Below are 22,134 nucleotides of genomic sequence, written 5' to 3'. Positions count from 1 at the left end.
TCTCCTCTTGCTGCCTGTCCTTCCCCTCCCTTTCTGCATGGATATTTTCCATCCCACCCTTGACTCAGATGAGAAAAATGGGAGACAGGCAGATTCACATCATTGGCGACCCAAACCTGATGCTCTCAACTCTGCCGAACCGTGATCCTGCCCTGTGTCCCAGGGAACCTCCCAGAGCTGGTGCCAAACCCATGGATGGGGTCAGCCGGGGTCCCAGTGAAGCCCAAGGAAAGCAGTCCCAGAAGGAAAATAAACAGGTCCTCTGCCCCACTTGAAGGGTCACACCAGAACCCGCAGGACAGCTCTGGAAGGTACCGTGCTGGGACACTGCCAGGGAAAGATTTGTGCCTATGCCGTGGGAACTCCTGCAAGACAGGCACAGACAGGCCAGGTGAACAGGCTGCTGGCAGGATGACTCACACCTTCCATGGGCCTCTGTCCCTGACTGCCCTCGAATTAGCATCCCTCAGTAAGACTTCCCGACTAGAGGAAAGCTCACTTTGGTGGAATAAGTACTGTGATGAGAGAGGTACAGGGGCACGAAACTCAGGCTTGGGGGTCAGAGAGGGCTTCTAAGGAGGGGGGAGTGACAAGTAGGAGGAGATCTGAGGATGAACAGGGCTGGCCATGCAAAAGGAGGAAAGAGTGTGCCAGTCAGAAGACAAAGCATTCCCAAAGGCCTAGAGGAGAGAAAAAGCACAGCAAACTGAAAGAAGTTCATTGAGGGCACTGGGTAGGTAGTGGCGTGTCAGAAAACAAGCCAACCAGGAAGGAAATCCTCTGCAGTTCAGGGGCTTCCTGGGGAGTAAACTTCCCCAAGGTCACCTCTCTCACCCTCTGTGTGCCCCTGCATTCACCAGCATGCAGGGGAAGTGGCCGCTCACGACTCAGTGAGCTCCATCTTCACAGCCTCTGTCATTCCTTGCTGCCGGTGGCCTTGAAAACAGCATTGCTGAGAATCTGCTTACCTGGGAGAGGATGCAATTTGGTGCCGGGGGAACTGGCCGGCTGGGAGGAGGCCTCCTGGATGACTCTTTCCTCTCTACTTGGGACCCGGCCCCTGGGGAGCTCCTAGCAGCCCTGCTTAGGTGCGTTGGCAATGGTGCAGGTGGGGATCCACCATGAAGATAGTCTGGAGGGGGCCGAGGAGGAGGTTGGGAGGGCTTCCGTGGGGTTTCAGGGGTGTTGGTCACCTGTATGCATAAGACAAGGAATGTCTGAGAAACAGGAGCCCTCAAGATACTGAAAAAACTCAAGGAAGGGTGTCCCTGTGTGTCTCACTGAGAAGACCAGAGACCAAAGGAAGGACATGCTGACCTGCCAAATCTCCAGGTTCCCAGAGGTCAGGTACAATCTTTAAAGTCATTAGGGGATGTCGGGACCAACTGAATCTCTCTCAAGCCAAGTTTGGCTTTTTTACCAATCCCACAGGCCCACAGAGCCTTAGGAAAATCCAGCAGGGTAGTGAGGGATAAAGGAAAAGCGGCAAAATTCAATGGTACAGAGCCCTTACCTTTCGCTTGCCCTGGGGAGTCTGCAACTTAAACGTTGGGTTAGCATGGCCAGTTCCACTGTTCTGAGACACCCTGAAGGGACAACTGGTAACAAGGAATGGGGGAGAAGGAAAAGGGGAAATGTTCATCAAGGGTCACTGCCTGAGTTCCCTCTGGCTCAGAATGGTCCAGCAAGCAGCTAAATCTCCCCACTTCTCTGGAGAAGTGAAGACTCCCTACATATGGAGACACTGTGTGGCCAGTGGAGAACTCTCACGTAAAGAGTTGCCCCTTACAAAACAGAGTTTTCCTCATCACCTTCTCTTTACCCTTTTAAGAACTTGCTCCCTCAAGGAGACACAAGGATGTCACCAGCCATCAACCAATTCCCTTCAGGCATAGATCCAGAAAGACTTGGGATTTTAAATCCTTCCATGAAAAGTATAATTTAATAGGGGACTCAAAAACTACACATCCCCAGGATCCAAAGGAATGAATCACTGGGATTCATTTGTTGTCTTGAGTCTTTGTCTTGAGTCGATATCCACCACCCCCCCCCACCCCCCCCCACCCCCCCCCGGGGCTGACTTAGGTTAGTCCACCTGTATTGCCTCAGTTTCCTGCTCTTTAAAATGGAAATCAAATCAATTACAAAAAAGATGGCAAACAGATTTCATTTTACATTTCAACTTGAATTGGTTAGGGGCAGTCTGATGAAAAGGATTCTGAAGTGACAACCAGTAGAGAATACTTAGAGTAAGATCAATTAGTAATGTTTGCCACATTGGTGAAGCAAGGCAGAAGGGAAGATGGCGGCATGTACTGCTCATTTGCCTTCCCTGATTTAGACCCACTATCACCAGTTGTTTTTACCCGGTTCTGCTTACAGAAAGCTTTATGGTCCATCAATGGACCCAAGTCCTTCATGGCACCCCATCATACCTGAACTGTTGCCTCAACTTGGAAGGGAGGGCTAGAGGCTTGAGCTGGCCCAGTTTGTTGTTCTGTTTACAGTAGTGGTACATAAGCATAAGGAATGCCAGCACAAATATGGCCGTGAACACTCCAGCTATCACAGGACCAGCACCTTCCAGAAAGAGAACCCGAATTAGAAATTTAGAAGCTATTTGGGCTGCAGCAGTGGAATTCAAACACTGTATTCCTTATTCTTCTTCAGATATTTTATTTGCACTTAATTTGTATTATTTATTTTAACTTAAGAAGTATAATAAACACACACACATTATGTACCCCTAGGAAACTGCTAATATTAGCTTAAACAGCCGGGTCAACTTGCTTTGTGCAGACCTCATAGTGAAGCTTCTTCAGACACTTCTGTTTAATTTAAAAGTTCCTTTTGAGGCAAGGAGTTCAAGTTCTATTATTATTTACCACTAGCTTTTAGCCTGAATCATGGTTTTTCTGGACACAAAGCAACCAAGCCCAAATGCTGAGAGGCTGAGACCAACCTAGGACTAAAGGTCTCATGGATAATCCACAATTTCATATTTGGTTTCATCAAAGCTGCCTCAATTGTCACAAATTACAAATTTAAATGTACAATGTGCATTTAAATGTACAATTTAAATGTACAGACACACAACTTTTGTCTGTTTTATAAACTAGAGTTTCTTCTCTAAGAGATTTTGTTCACACAAAAGTACTTTGGTATTAAAAAAAAAAAAAAAAAGAAAGCTTGGAAACCAAAGGGCTAGAATCTCTGTGGTTTACACTAAAAACTGTAGTACATTTTTCTGGTTGTCTGTTTCTGCATTTGAAGCTTGTTCATCCAGGGAATCTGAACCATTATAATGTGCCCCAGGTTCATGATTGTTTTTATGTGGCTGAGAAGGACAGGTTGTCACTCCACTATCCAAAACTAGATGAGATCATTCAATAACCTCTGATCTGTCTCAATCTCTCTTTCAACCAAGCAGTGTTGCCCTCCTCAGTAGAAATGATAGAGAAAGAGCAACTGACATGAGCCCCACAGCAGGCTGCCAGCCTCAGCCACTCTCCCACTTGGCCCTTCTTTTGTGTTCCTTCCTCTACAAAATCAGGATAATGGAGCTGACTCATTCTTTCTCTACAACAGGCCACCCACCCAACCTCACAAAAATGGGCAGAGGCTCTGAGCAGGCCAGGCACTCACTCTCAGGGGGCATGGGCCCACTGTCGATGCTGCCCCCTTGGCCGGGGGTGTTGCAGAAGGGTGGGGCCCAGCCTCGGAAGCAGTGGCAGTTCTGGTTGTTGTTGCAAACCTGAAGCGAGGGAAGGGCACAGGTGTCAGCACCCTGGAGAGGTCCGGCCTCCCCTAGGGCTTGCCCCCCCCCCCCCGCCCCGCCCCAGTGGACATCAGTGCAGGGGAACCCCGGAATCCCCCAGGGGCACACGCACCCCATGGCCATTGCACTTCTTCCCACAGCCTTCCGTTTCAAAGAAGGAGGTGTTCCTGCACTGCCCCTCGAAGCAAATCTGTATTGAGGAGGAAACCAAACTGTCAGTGCCATAGAAGGGACACTGGTTAGCAATCAGGAGATGGGGGTTTTACACTTAGGACATATGGGACTCGAAAATGCAACTCACTTCAGGTTATTTATTACACTGAAAAACTGAAAATGACCTAAAAACCAAGGACAGGATGATAGTTAACTAAATTCTGATATTAATTTTGTGATGAGGGAGAAAATAATAAACATTATATTATTAAGACATTATATTTAATATAACAAATAGATGTTATTACATTCTATATTAATATGTTGGTTATATGTTAATTACTTAAGTGTATATTAATATGCATTAATTTTAATATTGTCCTTAAAAATACTGATGGTGACAGCAGTCTACTCTGTGCTATACCAAATAAATGCTTCACGTGTTTTTTCTAATTTCCTTCTCAGTTAACTGAGATAGGTGCCTTTATCTTCCCAAGGCTCCTGGACTAGAGTCTAGTCCATTTCTTAAGTCATATAATTCATGATGAGGACAAAAATGATAACAGCTAGCCCTTCTAAGTGTTTTACAGGGATTATCTCATTTAATCCTTACAACAGTTCTCTGGGGTGGGTCATGCTATTACTGACATGTCTTATAATGGAAGCCATGGAGACACAGAGAGGCTGGGAAGCTGGGATTTGAGCCCAGGCACCTTTCCTCCAGAGCTCACATCTCTCAGTCACTCCCCTCTCCCTTGAGTGAGACTGGGACTCACATGGTTGTAGCCACACTTGGTCCCGGTCATCACCAGGCCCGGGTCCAGCATGTCCCCCTCCTCCTCAGGACCACGGTAGACATGGGTGCCCCGGCATCGGATCTGCCTCCCGTTCAAGATGATGGTGGTGTCGATGGGCACTGCATTGGACTCCAGGGGCCGGGCCTCAGAGCTCTGACACTGGATCTTCCCACACTTGGCATCTCTGAGCCCAAGAGAGAGGGGGAGGGAAGGAGGTAGAATCAGAGGAGGGGAAGAACTGGGGGACAGAAGAACTTCAATCTTTCATTGCTCAGGAGAGCAGGCGTGGATGGGGGAGGGGCCGAGGAGCAACGAGTGTGCCCTAGGGACCCAGCAGGAGAGATCTCATGTGAACTTAGACTAAGGATAGAAAATTAGATCCTTGTCCCCAAGCAGATCTGTGCCAGAGAGCTGGCCTTGGGAAGTCCTCTATACTGCAAGGACAACAGCCTTACCTGAGCAACCTGCCCCTTATGCTCCACCCACCCCCCTGCACCCAGGAGCTACAGCCAGAAGCCTGGTGTCATCCCCACTCCCCATTCTCCCTCACTCCTGCATTCAAGTAATTCCCAAGCCCTGTCAATCCTCCCTCATATATATTTACCCCAAATCACACCTCCATCCTTTTGTCACCTGGACAGCAAGAAACTGATCTCCCTGCTTTCAGCCTTGCCTCCACTGGTGTCTAATTTCCAAACTCCTCTCAAGCTAAAGTCCAAATTTCCCTAGTCATGCATTCAAGGCTTTTCATGATCTGGTCCCCCTGCTCAACTGTCCAGGTTTGTTTCTCAGTAGCTCCCTCTCCACTGTACCCCAACATTGTACTTGAACTATAACAAAGTTATCAGCTGCTTTTCCCACCAGTTTTCCTCTACTCATCTATCTACTCTCCCTCGTACCAGCACAAATCCTTATCTTGTTCAACTAGATAATTTCTCTAGATCTCAGCTTAAGCACAGTTTCCCTTGGGACACCACCTTGACCTACTAAGACCAGATTGGGTGGCTCTCTCCACATTTCCATTATCATACAGTATCATTTATTAAAAGTTCCATGTACTCAGCATAGTATCTGGCACACAGCAAACCTTCAACAGATGGATGGATGGATGGATGGATGGATAGAGGATTGGGTGGATAGTTGGTTGAAGGAAGGAAGGAAGGAAGGAAGGAAGGAAGGAAGGAAGGAAATGAATGACAGGGTATTCAGATGAGGGTATAATTAGCATTCCACAGAAATGACCCAAGAGAGCTGATTCCCTGCTCAACTGTAAGAAGGACCCAAAAGGAAGTCTGACCAGCTTTCTAGGAAGCACTGCCATTGATACCCTCCCTTTGACTTCCTTAGGCTGAATGGTATATCATCCAAGAACAGGCCTGGAACAGCTGTCTGACTCTGACAATTTACTTAAAGACCCAAGTGGCTGAGGTGGACAGGAGTGAGGACAGAACAGAAACTGCTCTGTCACTCCTTATCTTATGGGGTCAGCCCTATGGTCATCACCTCATGTTGCACTTCTTGTGTTCCCCATTCATGTCCTTCCCGCAGTTTCCAAAGGTGTCCCCTGCCACATTCACCTTCTCAAAGCAGAGATCGGGAGCGGGCCGGGCTCCTGGGTGGGCAAGAAACATTTATCAGCACACTAGCCAACTTTAGGAGAAGTCAGAAGCCCCTTAAAGTACAAAGCTAGCCCTTGGTAAAATCATGAAGTTAAGAACATTTTTTGGGTGGGGAGGGAATGTTGAGCTTTTTCTTCCTGTATCCCCATCAGATTATTCCACCCCCAACTTCTCATCAAGACCTACTCATAGAAAAGGATGTTATATCAATTCTTTATACCTTACTGAGATTGTATACCTGTGGGCGGTTTGTGTGCTAAACCTACTGTCTAATTAAAAAGCCCTGTTCCATTTTAGATTTTAAAATAGGTAATATACGCACAAAATTATAAAGAAATAAAGCATGTCTTGATATTTCTAACTAGCCATTCCAGCTCCTACTTCCCCACAACCTGGAGAAGCCATCACAATTAACAATGTATCTTCTATCTTGTATCTATCTTGTGTATCTTCCAGAGATATCTATCTAATTAAAAATGGCAGCAGTGTTTTTTTCACTTAATCTATTGTACGAAATGGGTTTATTCAGTACATACAGAGTTGCCTCTTTCTTTCATTCAGCTGCACAGGGTTCCACTACAGGGATGTACCAGACTTAATTGGTTGCTATTGCTATTACTAACCGGAGGATATATAGGTTGCTATTGCTATTACTAACAATGTTGCAGTGAATATCCTTATAAACCTATCTTCACCTACATGTGCAAATAGAAGTGTAGGGTATACTCTTAAGTAGCAGAATAGATTGGTCCAGTTGTATGGTACCTATAATTATTATTAAATTAATTTGATTAATTAAATAATTATGTTAATTTTTCAGTCTTTGTCAATCTGATATATGAAAAATCTCATTTCATAGTAGTTATAATCTGCTTAATATGAGTAAGGTTAAATATCTTTTCATAGCTAAGGGTCATTTGCATTTCCTTTTCTGTCTCCATGATCTGTGCATTCTTCTGTTGGGTTATTCTTACACATTTACCCATGAGAATTTAAAGCATCAAGGAACTAGGAAGAACACTGTCCACTGTCTCTCTCTGAAAGCCTACCCTGAGTCAAGGGAAATAAAAAGGGAGTATCTAGAGATGCGATTTTGAAACCAAGGATCTAAGCTATGCTGAAGGCATGAAGGGGGAGGCTGGCTTGGAAGTGGTGAGGCAGGAGGAGGGACATTCTCTGTAGGAGAGTCCTTACCAGGCCCCCACAACTGCTGGCACTGCTCCTGGTAGGTGAGGCACATGCCATTGTAGCAGTAGGCCTGGCCGCCCTCGCAGGGAGTGCCGTCCATCTGGTAGAAGTTGGTGGGGCATTGGGGAGACTTGCCCGTGCAGAATTCTGGGAGATCACACTGCCGTGCCTGTTCACGGCACAGGGTCCCAGGGGCCAGCAGCTGGATCGAGGAAAGAGAGGGGAAAAACAGTCAATTTCCCACAGGACCTCAACCCTATAGCAAAGGATTCGTGAGCATCACTTTTGTGGAACACAATTCCCCATTTCCCTTATTCCAGAGACCGTTATTTTGCATGACCTCGTTAGCTCAAATCATCATCATCAAACTTACAATATGAATAACGACTCAGAGTTTTCATGGTGTTTTCACAAATGCTAGCTCATTTTCTCTTCTAAGTTTTAAGAAGTAGATGAGAAAAAAAAAAGAAGTAGATAAGAATCATATATATGCGACAATTTACAGTTATACTAAGTAAACTGCTTTACTAATAACAGCTACTTTTATGGAGCTCCCATGTAAGTGCCCAGTACAAATATTCCCTCATTTACTTTTCATGAGAGTCCTAGGTAATATGATATAATTATCCCTATTTTACAGATGATGAAACCTGAGGCAGACGAGGTTAAGCAATGTATCAAAAGTCTCATGGGTAGTAAGTGGCTGAAGAGCCAGGCCCACTAATATATACACACAAATGTGTGTCCACACATGCACATACACGCACTAAGCTAGTATTCACAACATCTCTGAATTTACAAAGCACTTTAGCAATAATATATCCCCATTATGGAGCCAAGCACTGGGCTAAGTTATACATACTTATCCTATGTGATCCTCACAATATCCATGAGGCAGAAGCTGCTATTTGCCTCTTTCTGAAGATAAAATAGCCCAATCAATAGCACACCTTGGACAAATGGTAAAGACTAAATTTCCAGCTTCCCTTTGAATTTTTCAGCTTCCCTTCCACTGGGTGGTCAGATAATGTGCCTAGACTCAGATGGTTAGTAGGCTGCCACCAAATTGCATTACCAGAGCTTGGATTGAAGGTCTCAGACTCTAAGCCTCATCTTTCTGCACACGCTATTCTCCAGAGAATCCTTTCTGAGACTCAAACTGAATGGGCACTGTCCATACATACTTATTCTTCAGGCCAACGTCCAAGACTCAAAGGGCCCCACCCAGCACAACCTCCATGGGGAGACACCAGGTCTACTCTAGAGTCAAACCTAATGGTGAGTTTCCCCAGGCCTGCAAAGAAAGGTTCATCTGAGAATAGTGCCCTCCTACTTCCAGATGACCCCACGCAGGGGAGAGAGAAGGCAGAGAATGGGCCCAGCTGAGCAGCTTGGCAAAAGCATGGAGCCTCAGCTGCAAGGGTGGGCACTGGCCGTGTGTGGAGGAGGAAGACGCAGGACAAATCTCTACCACCAAGGAGCAGGATGGAGATGGAGAGGACCCACCTGGAGCCAGCCTGCCTAGATTCAAATCCCAGCTCCTTAATCAGCAGTGGGACCTGGGGCAGCTACTTAACCTCTCTGGGCTAGGACAGAGTAAATGGGGATAATAACTTTCTCATGGGATTGTTAGAATGAATGCATTCAAATAGAGCACTTGAACAGCATCTAGCACATAATGAGCACTTAGCAAGTGGTAAGTGGAAACATTAAGTCCACAATTCCTAGCCAAAACTTTGGGGCCAGATGGGCTCAGACTCCTCAGATTTCAGAAAGCAGACATAACACATATGTACATACACATGTATGTATATGTATATACATGCTTTCATTACATATGTATATTATATAACCCCCAACAGGGCCTGGGGTTATACTTTATAACCAAACACATTAATATTTCTGCGACATTATAAATATTCACTTGAAGTGTGTCTTTTTTCTTAAGTTTATTTATTTTGAGAGAGAGAGGCAGAGAGAGAGAGGGAGATAGACAATGCCAAGCAGGCTCCACATTGCCAGTGCAGAGCTTGAGCCAGGGCTCGATCTCACCAACTGAGAGATCATGACCTGAGCTGAAATCAAGGGTCAGACACTTAACCAACCGAATCACCCAGGCACCCTGGACACTTATTTTTTGAAGAAAAATCTCCCATCTTCCAGGTGGTACAGCCCTCTGAGCTAATTTGAACCCAGTGAGGCATGGCACAGGAAATGGTAAACTTGGACCAAGTGGCATCCCAGCTCCATGTTTCTGAAACTTTGATGCCATCACTTCCCCACCATGGAGGCTGAATTCTGGCCACCAGCTCTCAGCAGAGCACTGGGCTGTCCGGTCAGAACCCCGGGCAGGGGGCAGTGGGGAGGGCCTCCTACCTTACACTGGTGACAGCAGGCACCGTGGGCACACTCCGCGCCTTCTCTCAGGGTGCAATTAGAGGCATTGCAGCAAGGGTTGTTACATTCCTAAGGAGGCAAGGGGGAGTGGCCGTGAGCCTCGGGGGCAGCAGGGCAGGGAGACAGGGGTCAGGGTGCGGTGAGGCCTCTCACCCACCTCCCACATTTCCTCACCCCTCCCCCATATGCCCCTGGGACCCAAGCTCCCCAGAAAGTCTTTACCAATAATTTCACTTTATAAGTTTATCATGAAGACAACGTATACTGATCACAGAAAATACGCAAATGCATAATCATCAATAACATCACAACTCAGACACAACTACATTTTGAGTGTGAATATTTACCCAGGCCTTTCCCCTTTCACATATATAGATATGTACTTATTTTGCAAAATCCTAGTATCCATACTGCTTTTTAATGTAATACAATATGTACATTTCTTCCTGAAATCCTATAATCTTCAAAAACATGATTTGTAGCATAAACTCATACTACATAGGAAAACTGAGATTTTTCTCATCCCCAATAGAACAGTCAGAGACCCTGTCTTCTATTGCTGCCCTCTGTGTCCCCACACATTCCCAGGGACTTTAATCTCATTTAAAAAATGGCCATCAAAAGCAAGGGCATGCGGGAACAACTTCCGAACACAGTTTATGTCAGTCCTGGGGCCTGCTTCCTCAGACTTCTCTCACTATCTGCATCTCTTCCTCAACCCGCACTGGCCCAGACCTTTCTGGGAAAGAAGGTCTCCAGGGGCTCCATGTTCTCCTCTCTTCCTTCTTGCCTTATGGGTCCTGATTTGCTGATGTATAACATGAGACTTAAAAAGATGATGAGACACCCCAATGACTCTAAGTGTCCTTATCCCACTCCTACTATGTTCACAGGCCTATTCTAAACCATTTCTTGACAATGTGCCAGGTTCCATATGCACAGGTCCATCACAGCCTTGTGAGGCAGGATTGCTCCCAATTCATAGACGGGGAAATGCAGCTCAGATAGGTCCTATGGCTGGTCAGGGCACACACCCGGCAAGTGCTGAAGCTGAATTCAAGCCATGTCTGCCTGGGGCTTGTCCCATGTTTATGAACCATATCATAACCATAATGGTCCAGGTGTAGCATGTCGGAGACATGCATCCCATGCCTGACTATGATGCTCATCTGCTTGTTTCCCTAGGAGAAGGAATAAGGACACTTTCCTTCCATTAATCTCCTCCCATCCTGGGCCCCAGGCAGACTGTGCTTCTCCCGCTTCAGGGCATGCTTCCTCCTCTAGCTGAAATGTGCCTTCTCTCCTTGTGCTCCTTAGTAACTCCTATCTGGGCCTTCAGATATGGAGTCAGAAGTCACACTCCTACCTGAGTAGGGCAGCTTCTCTCATACTGCAAGTGCTCACAGCGTAATGGCATTGGCCCTCCTAAGCCTTTAGCACGGATTGTACTCATACACTTTCGCAATTATTTGGTCAGTGTGTGTTTCCTCCAATAGACGATGTGTTCCACAAGGACAGGAACCACATCTATTTTTGCTATCCATCCTATCCCTAGCACCCAACATAGGATCCCACACTCAGTAAATATTTGCTGAATAAGCAGCTGCTCTGAACATAAGCCAAGTGGCTGAGCACACTCATGGACTGTTCCTCAACCCCACTAGACCCTCCATGATGATGGAGAGGGGCAACTCCCTCCTTTCTGATGGGTCTGAACTGATCTCTTTGAACTATGGTGGTGAGAGTGGCAGAGCCTTTAACTAATTCTTGATTTATTATGAAAGTTACGTGCTGACGTTAAGAACAAAAATCAAACCACAGAGAAGGCTATAAAATCAAATAGTCTTACACACACCCTCAGTCTCCCCTCCACACTTTACTGTTTTGCATATGTTAACGTACATATTTCATCCTTCAGAAAATAGACATGAAACTATCCAGTTCTGCTTTTTGCAGAACAACACACATCTGCCAAAAATGATAGAGCTATGCTGCATGCCCCCGACTCATCTGGAAGATCAGAAGGAAGGAAAGAGCCCATACACAAACAGTTCTGTTCCTTCTTCCTCCTAGCAGCCCTTTCCAGACCTAACGGTACTTCCTACATCTCCTTTCAATTACCTCTTCTTCAGGATACGCAGTACATAATGAGCATTTAGCAAGTGCAAGCTTGTTATTTTAAGCAACCTCAAGGCCCAGGTTCAAGTTCATATATCCAGCTATGTGGTCTCCAGAAGAAATTCAGTGCAGCTGGAGGACCAAGGAGGCCATCTGTAACTCTACTGGGGAGATTATGGGTTTTGGTTAGACCACACTCTCACAGGAAGAACTCCACCCTGACTTGGACACCAACAGTGCCAACCTCAAACTGAGAGAGTCTACATAAATGGTCCCTATTGAAAGCTTACTCTCCACATCTTATTTGTGATGGGGTCTTTGATAGCCATGTGTATGTGGGAGATGCCTATGACTAAGAAGTGTTCACTTGCATTCTCTTTGACTTTAAGATTTAAAACCAATGCACATTCTTCCCTTCCCACTAGCACTACAAAGACACCTTACCTCTTCCTCCCCACAGTCACATTCTTCCCCATCTTCCAGGTACCCATTCCCACACCTCCGGCCTCCATACAGCGTCCTGGTGTCTGGCATATTGGAGAGACACATCCCACCACCTGACTGTAGATACCTGTCCAGCTCCTTCCTGTTGCATCTATTGAACACTCTTGGAAAGGGGTGCCTGGCAGAGAATAAGGGTGGAGTTAGTTGGGAATCTGGGCATCAAGCAGCCAGAACAGTGTTAATCCTGCTGCCCATAAGGCTGATTCCACCTAGACTCAGACCCCTATAGTCCCCTACATGCATTCTGTTCCCTCAGAACATCACTGATACATTATCTTACAATTTTTTCTAAGCATTAAGAAATATTAACCACCCCATAATGTTCTTTTTTTTCCCCCTCACTGTGCATGCAGGAGGTATTTGAGAATCAGAAGCAGTGATTTTTGCCCTTTGAGGGAAGGGGTTGAAATAAATAAAGGGTTATGAATATGTTACAATAGGTCTGAGCCTTAGAGCTGAATAAAATACTAGCCAACTCAAATTTTTCCTCAAGCTGATATTAAACGGAGATTTTCTTGGGACAGAAGACCAAACCAAAAAAGGCCAAGATCATGGGTTAGATTTCTTCATTAGGTCAGTGATCTGATGACCTCTATTCTAAGGATGCAGGGCAACACTCCAAACTCAACCAGCCAGTTCACAAATGGATAGTTTTTATCACAAGATCATGAAAGGTTCTGAGTCCTGCTATTGGAAAAAAAGAATCAGAAGTCATATATTCTCTAGTGGCAGGTCAGTACCGCAATGTGAGTCTAAAGGAAGAGTTATCTAATTCTCCAAACCAATTAAAAGTTAAACAGTGGAGGGTCCCCTTCAGTTGTCAGCTGTGTCACAAGGATTTGTTGCCAACAGTTTTTAAACTACTTTAGTAATTTTTAAACTACTTTAGTAGTATATTTGCATATAGTTTAAAAATGAATTAGAGTCATAATTAATATAACTCTCAACCATATGACTACAAATATGCTTTTTAGATTGAGAAAGGGATAAACTTAACCATGAGCTCTTAGGGATTTGAGCATGACCCATGGAGTTGTATCCTGCATGTCAACATCATCCTTTGTATGTCACAGCTAAGAAGTGACGGACAAACACTGGCAATGAAACTCCAAGAAAACTGCATTTCCTCTTGGAGACACTGGAACACCGTTCTCTAAGAAGCACAAGCAGACTCTAATGGTTTGGGGTACAAGGAACACAAACTCCCAACATGATGCCTTCCAAAGAGTGACTCAGGTCTTAGAAGAACCCAGTGCTCTCCACTGTATGAGCCCAGATACTAAATATTAAGAGTTGTGACTAAGAGTTGTGGCTGCTACCAGAATTCTCTCTCAAAGGCTCGGGTTAAAAAAATCCTTCACTGTAAAATACAGGGAGACAGAGCTGGCTTGTTCTTCTTCCTCATGGTACATGCAGTCTGTAAATTCCCTGAGGAGTCATTATGTGGGCATGGATGCTCCCCTTCCTTTCTCTTGTTGTGGAGGCTACCTCAGAACTTTCAGTCACCACTGCCCAAATTCCCTTGGGACAGAGGGACTTAAGTTTTGGGGCTGTTCAAAATGGGTCCTCTTCAAAAATTCATGAAGTGAAAAAGACACATGTGGTCAAGCCAATTTTACAGCTAAAGACCCTAAGACAGAAATGAAGTCTGTCTAGGGTTTCACCAGCACCAAATCACCTGCTACAGACCTAGTGCTCCTTGCACACATTTACTTTCCTGGTTCTCTTCCACATTTCTCAACCGCACTTCTCTCCAAGGCCCCCACAAGAGGTATAACAGAGGCTCTTAGGGCCAACTGGGAGGAACACTTGGGTTGTACCATCCTCACACGCTCTTGCTCTCCTCACCTTGCTGCTTGACTCACCCAGTGGCAGCTGCCATGATGCACCCGCCATCAGCTGCGCTGGCCGAGCAGCAATCCGCAGAATCATGGCTCATGCCGAAGTTGTGGCCCATCTCGTGGGCCATGGTGGCAGCCACGCCAATGGCATTCTCAGAGTGGTCCTGCCCAAGGGGAGAGTTCAGGTCAAGAAGACAGCTCTCCTTACTCCCTATTCCTGTCTTTTCCTAGCCGGGCCTCAAAGCTCTCCACTGATGCCACGATCAGCACATACAAGCTTGGTTATGAAAGCCTGTGCTTTTAACTGTCATGCTACATCTGTGTATAAATACGGGATGGATAAAGGGGTGGACAAACAGATGGGTGGACAAACTCCCCACAGGTTAGAAATGAATATTCAAAACAGTCCCACAAAGCCAGAGGGAATTTCAAAAGAAGGCAGTAATTTCCTAACCAGGACTTTGAGACAAGCTCTTGTTTCATAATGATATGCATAAAAACACAAGACCTAGGATAAATAGTATTTATCTCTATTATCTTACTATTCTCCAGCCCCTGGTTTGGAACACATGAGGGATCTAGTGACATCACTAGATGTAACATAATCACTTACAGGGTTTTCTTGAGTTTGAAAATTGGGGATAAAGTATAATAAATGAAAATTCAGGGGCACAAGGGTGGCTCAGTTGGTTAAACATCTGACCCTTGATTTCACCTGAGGTTATGATCTCAGGGTTGTGAGATCAAGCCTCATGCAGGCTCTGCTGACACTGTGGAGCCTGCTTGGGGTTCTCTCTCTCCCTCTGTTCCCTTCCACCACTCACACCCCACTCTCACTCTAATGAAAAATTGACTAAAAAAAATAAGTAAATGAAAATTCATCCTTGGGTACCTCCATCTCTTAGAACTTAATGACTTCACTTTAAACAATTGCCTTACTAGGGGCACCTAGGTGGCTCAGTCAGTTAAGCATCCGACTTTGGCTCAGGTCATGATCTCACAGTTCATGAGTTTGAGTCCCGTGTCAGGCTCTATGCTGACAGCTCAGAGCCTGGAGCCTGTTTCGGATTCTGTGTGTCTCTCTCTCCCCCTCCCCTGCTCATAGTTTGTCTCTCTCTTTCTCTCAAAAATAAATAAAACATTTTAAAAAATTTTTAAGTAACTGCTCTACTTGATCAACTGTTTTTCCTGAAATAATAAACATAAATCTTTTTTCACAAGATGACCTCCTATCCTATGAGGCAGTTTTCTGCCTTCTGCAGCATCAATATATTGGCTGATCAACTCACCATGTTGACTCCTCCAGACTGGTACACGGAGCACATGGCCATGAGGGGGGCCAGCCCAATGGTGGTGCCGTGGAAGGACATACCCCTGGACGAGGGAACAAGAGAAGGCCATTCAGATGGGAGTTGAGAGGGCTGTTCCACTGTGCCCAGGAGCAAGTGGCCATCACGGTTGTTCCTTGGCCCTGCTGACATCTCCAGATCACTCCCAAGGAGAGAGATCCTGGTATTCTAAGCCAACTGGACAACTTCCAGGTCACCACACCTCTCACTTCCTCTCACCTATTCTCTTACTGCTCCAGAGAAGTGGAAAGAGCAAAAGGTCCCTTTTTCCCACAAATATGCCCAGAGCCCCATTCCCTGGAAGGAAATGGGCAGGTCTTGTAAAGCTGCATCCCATTCCTGCTGCAGAGGAAAAGGTCAGAGGGAGGGGTTGAGGGAAGAGTGGCACAGGTTCTGATGCTGAAGTGACTCATGACCACTTCCGCCAGCTGCCAGGTCCTGTGCCATATCCCCGGTTCTGTGGTATGCATATGGGGGTAGGGTGGGGGGATTGGGCAGCAGCTGTGGGGGCTGATGCTTCATTTCCACATCACTTTGAGCCAAGGAAACAGATGTGTCCCATCAGGAGCCTCACAAAGTGCAGCTGGGTGCAAAGATGAGCTGTTTCTGCCTTTGTTTTGCAATTTGTGATCCTAATCTTCCAACAGCCAGCTACATTCCCCCAGTTCAATACATCCCTCTCTCGGCTGTATCCATCCAGGGCAGGGGAGAAGGGATGAATAAAACACTGGTATTCTCATGCATGCTATAAATATGTAATTTATTTAAAGGTCTACAGAGAAATTCATTATGTGGTACTTTCATATTGTCATGTTTGTCTTCTCATCTAGACCATGATATCTTTGAGAGCCAAGATGGCCTTATTTATTTTGGGGTCACCAGAACTTAGCATAGAATCTGACACATAGGGTGTACTTAATAAATGTCTGCTGTATTAAAGCCAAATTCTTCTTCAGAGAAACAATCTGCAAAAGAATACATAAAATAGGGGTGCCTGGGTGTCTCAGTTGGTTGAGCATCCCACTCTTGGTCTTGGCTCAGGTCATGATCCCATGGTTTGTGGGATCAAGCCCCAACTTGGGCTTTGAGCTGCCAGCATGAAGCCTGCTTGGGATTCTCTCTCTCCCTCTCTCTACCCCTCCCACCACTCTCTCTCTCAAAATAAATACACATTAAGCAAAATTAAAGAGGGGTGCCTCGGTGGCTCAGTCAGTTGAGCATCCCATTTCAGCTCAGGTCATGACCTCACTGTTTGTGAGTTCAAGCCCCACATTGGGCTCTCTGCTGTCAGAGCAAAGCCTGCTTTGAATCCTCTGTCTCCCTCTCTCTCTCCTTCTTTCTGTCTCTCTCTTACAATAAATACATAAACTTAAAAAAATTAAAAATTAAAAAGATTATAAGAAAAGAATACATAAAATACATGCAAATTGATATGAAGCCCCACAGGTTATTTTATAAACTTAGACATAGCTCTAAGGAAGTCCTACTGGATTCAAGATCTTTCCCAAAGCAGGACATCAGGCTTCCAAAATTCAGGCAAAACCCAAAAACTTCCTAGGTGAATGTATCATTGTGAATAACCAGAGTCCAGATTTTTGGTAGTTATTTCTCCATTTCTTTTAAAGAGTGAACAAATGTTTAAATGATTGTTGATTCAGAGAGATTTTTTAGGGAACAAAAGGAAAATAGTTTTATTATGTATGTGCCTTTTGTTATAATGGTGTCAGAATACTTTTGGATGCCAACACTAAAAATACCGGATAATCACCCCCTGGGGGACATCAGGTATCACCACGACCCCTGTACAGGGTCTATTCTTTCGGGGATTGAAGATATTCCGACACAACTCCCCCACCCCACCCCAATGTCTCCCTCCCACCAATCGCACAGCTCCTGCACTGTCTGCCACTTGCATGAGTTCAGGCTGTCAGCCCTGGGCCCCTGGGAACAAAGTGTAGGACGACCTGAGGAAGGCTCCCTCCTGCTACTGCTTTGGGAGATTAGTATGCGTACAGAAACAAAGCACCAAGAAGACCACAGTGAGCCCCTTAGAAAGTCTGTTTGAGAGCAGCCAATGAGAGTCAGTCACCTCCCAAATACACACCCAATTGGTGCTGATGTTCAACTGAATATGTGTAAATCTAATTTTTTTCATCTAGATTGTAAACACTTCTTGGGGTTGGTATGCCTCTCAGGGTTTTAATATTTTGCTGGGTGTGCTGGGGGCAGAGCACAGGTCTGAGAAATAAGTAATTATTTGGACCAGAGACGCAAAATGGCCAGTACTCCCAGTACTCAGCACTGGGGGGAGGGGGAGGGCAGACAGCATACACACACACACACACACACACACACACCGAAGGCAGGGGGGTGCAGCTGGGGCTGAGGCAACCTATATGGAAAAGGGCTACTCACGTGATTAACTGTGCATTGTCGTGGTTCTTCTGGGTGAGCAGCTTGCGCCTCCAACTGAGAAATGACCAGAGAGTAGAGTAGGGGTTCTCCGAAACTTCACACATATTCCCATGAGTCCATACTTCCAAGCCCACAAGGGCAATCCGGATGTTCAAGGATCGGTAAAACTGAAAGCACACACAGAAAAGCCACAGCCTCCTCCGTCAGCACCACCTGAGATTTATAAGCCCCTTCCTAGCCTAAGCACTCAGATACCAGATTCCTCTTCTGCACATTCCTCTAAGGACAGGGAGGCAACAGGTGTGGCTATTCACATTTTTTCAGGAGGGATCGGTGAGATTCTGAGCACAATGTGCAACATTCTGGTGGCAGAGCTGGGGTGACTTAGCTTAGAGACAGGACAGGACACAGACTTGCTTTCAAACATGTACAGGGCTTTCACGCACAGATAGGATCAGCGCTGTTTCACTCAATCCTACAGTGGGACTCATCCAGTAGGTAAAACACGTAAGACCCCTTTCATTTTAAAATAGGAAAAAAGCTTTTAAATGAAGTTAGTCATGAGTAAGCTCAGAGCTAGGCTCTGCCATTGTCTAAATAAGCACCTATGGTCCAGCTGCCTGGGAGTCATCTCCCCCAATTCCTTACATGGTACTTACCTGTTTTATACGTGTCTAGAAAGTTCTGTCATACCAAATTCCTCTTGTATGCTGAGGTATAATTTAAATACCATCAAATCCACCCATTTGGGGATATACAGCTCAATATTTTTAGTTTATTTACCAAGAAGTAAAGTGATCACCATAATCCAATTTGAGAGTATTTTCATCATACCAATAAAGCCCCTCATGTCTATTTATAGTAATTTCCCATTTTCACCCTCAGAACCAAACAATCACAAATCTATTTTCTGTCTCTATAGATCTACCTTTTCTAGACATTTCCTATAAATAGAATTACAGAATATGTGGTCTTTTGTGTCTGCGGCTTCTTTCGCTTAGCATGTTTTTGAGATTCATCCATCTCATGGCCTGTATCAGTTTATCATTCTTTTAAATTGCTAAATAGTATTTCGCTGTATGGATATGCCAAATTGTGTATGGATTATTGTGTGATGTCTCCCACTCCTTTTGGAAGTGAATGGGTGTAAATGATATACAAGTAGAGAGAGAACGCTTATTCTCAAAAGTTTCCTTTCCCATCACTGGAGGTGTTCAGGCTTTGTCAACAATACCACAAACAGGTTGCCAGCATTGGTCCACAAAGGTCCAGATAACCTTCAGAGTTCTGACCAACCCAGAGAGCCTAAGAGTCTATAAATGACACCTGACTCTCAGGATCCTTCAGATTAGAGCTACACCTTACCTTTGTGACACAGTGTCTTTCATCTCACGTACGTAAACAGGAAGAGGGTTTTCTTTAAAGCTAAGCACTACTGGAAGGCGTATGTTCAAGGGATTCTTTGGCCTACCCTAGAGATCACTTGAGGCAGTAACTTTGAAAAAAAAACAACGCATGTAAACCCGGATCACATGAACAGAAGATACTATCTTAATCCAAAACCCTCGGGGGCTGCAGCAACTAAAAACAATCCTAACACCAATGTTTATCAAGCACATTCTATGTACCAAGCACAGAAGCTTAGAAAAAGTCAGTAACTTGCCCAAAGTCTCAGAGGGAGGATGGTGGAGCCAGGATTAAGGCCCAGGTTATCAGATCAGGTCTCAGAGTCACTCAAGACCCTCACTGGTTAAGTGCTGGCATATTAACACATCCAGAGAATCATCTTGCCCCCCACTGGAAGTTGTGCTGTAAGATGGGCTCCAGATTCAGTGAAATATCAGTAGATTTCAAAGGAAATTTTGATTTTCCAGTTTTGTGCCAGGTCGATCATTACAGAAAACAAAGGGTTTGGATTCCAATTTGAACTTGCTTCGTGAGGGAGCTTTTAAGGACTTAAACTTGGCTTTTTCACAGTTAAGGAAAAAACATTTTGGACTGGGTTCATGATTCAGCAAATTAGTGTGATTCATTCCAGTTTTAGTTCAACAACAGTTCAGTTCAAGTAGCTGGGTCAGCAAGCCTCAGAGAAGTGGGTTTGCCTTCCCTCACCCCAGTTGGAGTGACTAAAGTCAGCTGCTGAGGAGAAAACCAAGAGTGCTCGACAGAATGGACCAGCTAGCAAGGCTAGGGGCTTTGAGTAAGGGCTGGGGCTTGGTGTCCCCTCTTTTCCACTTTTCATCTGCACTCCTGGTTCTACCACCCAGACCAGCTGGAGAGTCCACGAAGGGGAGACCCAGCCAGGCCTCCCACCTGCTGAGTCTCCAGAAGAACAGATGTCACGTGAGTGATGGCAGGATCTGCCTCCTTGGTATCCCCCCCAGGAAACAAGCTTTTCTTGTTTTCCCAGATGTTGAGTGTTTGGGATGTAGAATCATTTGAATGTTATTGTTGAGTGAATTAAGAGCTAGAAAGAGGACTGAACTGTGTCCCTGGAGTCCTTCCTTCCAGGAAATGCTGATGTTTGACTTTCACCTGTCACTGACCAGTGTTTTCGGAGCCATCTAGGCCAAAACAAAAACACAGACCCCAGACCCTCTCACCTGATGACTTCAGAACACTAGCAAATTTGCTTGAAAATCCATAAAAAAAATTTAAGTTATCTTCTTTATCTATTAGTGGCCAAAAAATTAATAATAATAATTTCCCCTGTAGACTTGGGATCCATGAATCCCTAACAGGCCCAGAATTAAGCTTCAGAAGTGCTATGAGTGCCCTGAAACCATACAATAAATGTTTTCAGATTCTCGAGAGACCTGTGACCCCAAACATATTAAATTCTACTTTTAAAAACTATTTACTACTAGCCTATCAAGAGGTTTATCTTTTCCACTGCAGTTTGCAGTTTCACATAAAGTATTTCCAAGTCCCCAACCAGCCTGCTCTAGGAAAATTCAAGAATTTGGGTATTTCCTAAGGACATGTTTAAAAGGGCCTGATCAAGGAAAGTTAACCATTCACAAAGACTTTCTAAGAGACAAATAATTTTAGAATCATTTTACAGATGGAGACTATACAGATTGCCCAAAACAACCCACTCAACTTTTAAGGCCCTGTACTTTTCTCATGCTGACCTACCTCAATTCTCCCCTAAGTCAGAAAATTTCTGGGCTTTATACCTGGAAGGAACCTCAGAGAACCTTAAAGCAGTCTTTTTTTTTTTTTTTTTTTGAACCTTAAAGCATTCTTAAACTAGGTTACCCAGCAACCATTGCAGGGGTGAGGGGAAGAAGCAAGAGGACATCACTTCAGATCCTCACCCTTGCTTTGGTTTAGAGCAGTCTGTTTTCATCTGATTTTTATATTAGACATCGTCCTAAGATTTCATTTAAAAGAAGGATTCCACCAGAAAAACAAAAATAATTGCAGGCCATTGGTTTAAGCCATGCCCTCTACTTTGTAAATTAAAAACATAACAAAACAAAACTGCAAACCAAAGAAGGTAAGTTACCTGGCTAAGGTCACATAGTTGAGGGCTTTGTCATGACCACCCTGAGCCTCTATACCATTGCTATTGCCTCTCAGAAACTGGCTGGGTGACCAATCCACGAGGCAAGCTCAGGGGCCGTGTGATCTCCTACCCTGCAGCACCTTTAAGGTGCTGGCACCTTTCCCACAAAGTACACACCTGGTCTCACCTTATCAACGTAATTGGCGATCTCCATGAGCTTGTGTTTGGTGGCATCCTGGTCTCGGCGATTCTTCTGAAACTAAATGGAATAAGCAGAGCTAGGTGAGAGCCCAGGACCCCTTCCTGTGCCCCATTTCTTGTCTTTCAATTAGCTTTTATTTTCTCCAGTCTTCTATGAGCAGTTATTTTTATATGACTTCCTCCTCCCTGCCCCTACATACAGTTTCAGCTCAGGGATGGTAGAACCTGGGTCACATTCATCTTGGTATCCCCAACTATCAGTT

At 45.0% G+C, this 22,134-nt stretch overlaps 1 protein-coding gene across 1 annotated transcript in view; it reads right to left on the bottom strand.

Moving 5' to 3' along the window:
- The window catches only part of ADAM19 (ADAM metallopeptidase domain 19), an 80,821-nt gene that overhangs the window by 6,078 nt on the left and 52,609 nt on the right, over positions 1 to 22,134 (bottom strand). Inside the window, exons 8-21 of the mRNA XM_027077829.2 lie at positions 21,858 to 21,929; positions 18,160 to 18,326; positions 15,685 to 15,769; positions 14,420 to 14,559; positions 12,495 to 12,672; positions 9,912 to 10,001; positions 7,542 to 7,737; positions 6,232 to 6,340; positions 4,708 to 4,912; positions 3,891 to 3,968; positions 3,646 to 3,754; positions 2,436 to 2,580; positions 1,514 to 1,598; positions 969 to 1,193 (exon numbers count right to left, since the gene is read on the bottom strand). Of these exons, the coding sequence (XP_026933630.1) occupies positions 969 to 1,193; positions 1,514 to 1,598; positions 2,436 to 2,580; positions 3,646 to 3,754; positions 3,891 to 3,968; positions 4,708 to 4,912; positions 6,232 to 6,340; positions 7,542 to 7,737; positions 9,912 to 10,001; positions 12,495 to 12,672; positions 14,420 to 14,559; positions 15,685 to 15,769; positions 18,160 to 18,326; positions 21,858 to 21,929 (1,884 nt within the window). The remainder of the gene's footprint in view (positions 1 to 968; positions 1,194 to 1,513; positions 1,599 to 2,435; positions 2,581 to 3,645; positions 3,755 to 3,890; positions 3,969 to 4,707; positions 4,913 to 6,231; positions 6,341 to 7,541; positions 7,738 to 9,911; positions 10,002 to 12,494; positions 12,673 to 14,419; positions 14,560 to 15,684; positions 15,770 to 18,159; positions 18,327 to 21,857; positions 21,930 to 22,134) is intronic.

This window comes from Acinonyx jubatus, chromosome A1 (assembly GCF_027475565.1).
Source record: "Acinonyx jubatus isolate Ajub_Pintada_27869175 chromosome A1, VMU_Ajub_asm_v1.0, whole genome shotgun sequence".
Taxonomy (NCBI): Eukaryota; Metazoa; Chordata; class Mammalia; order Carnivora; family Felidae; genus Acinonyx; species Acinonyx jubatus.
The sequence above is the reverse complement of the archived record's forward strand: the minus strand, read 5'-3'. Positions and strand labels throughout refer to the sequence as shown.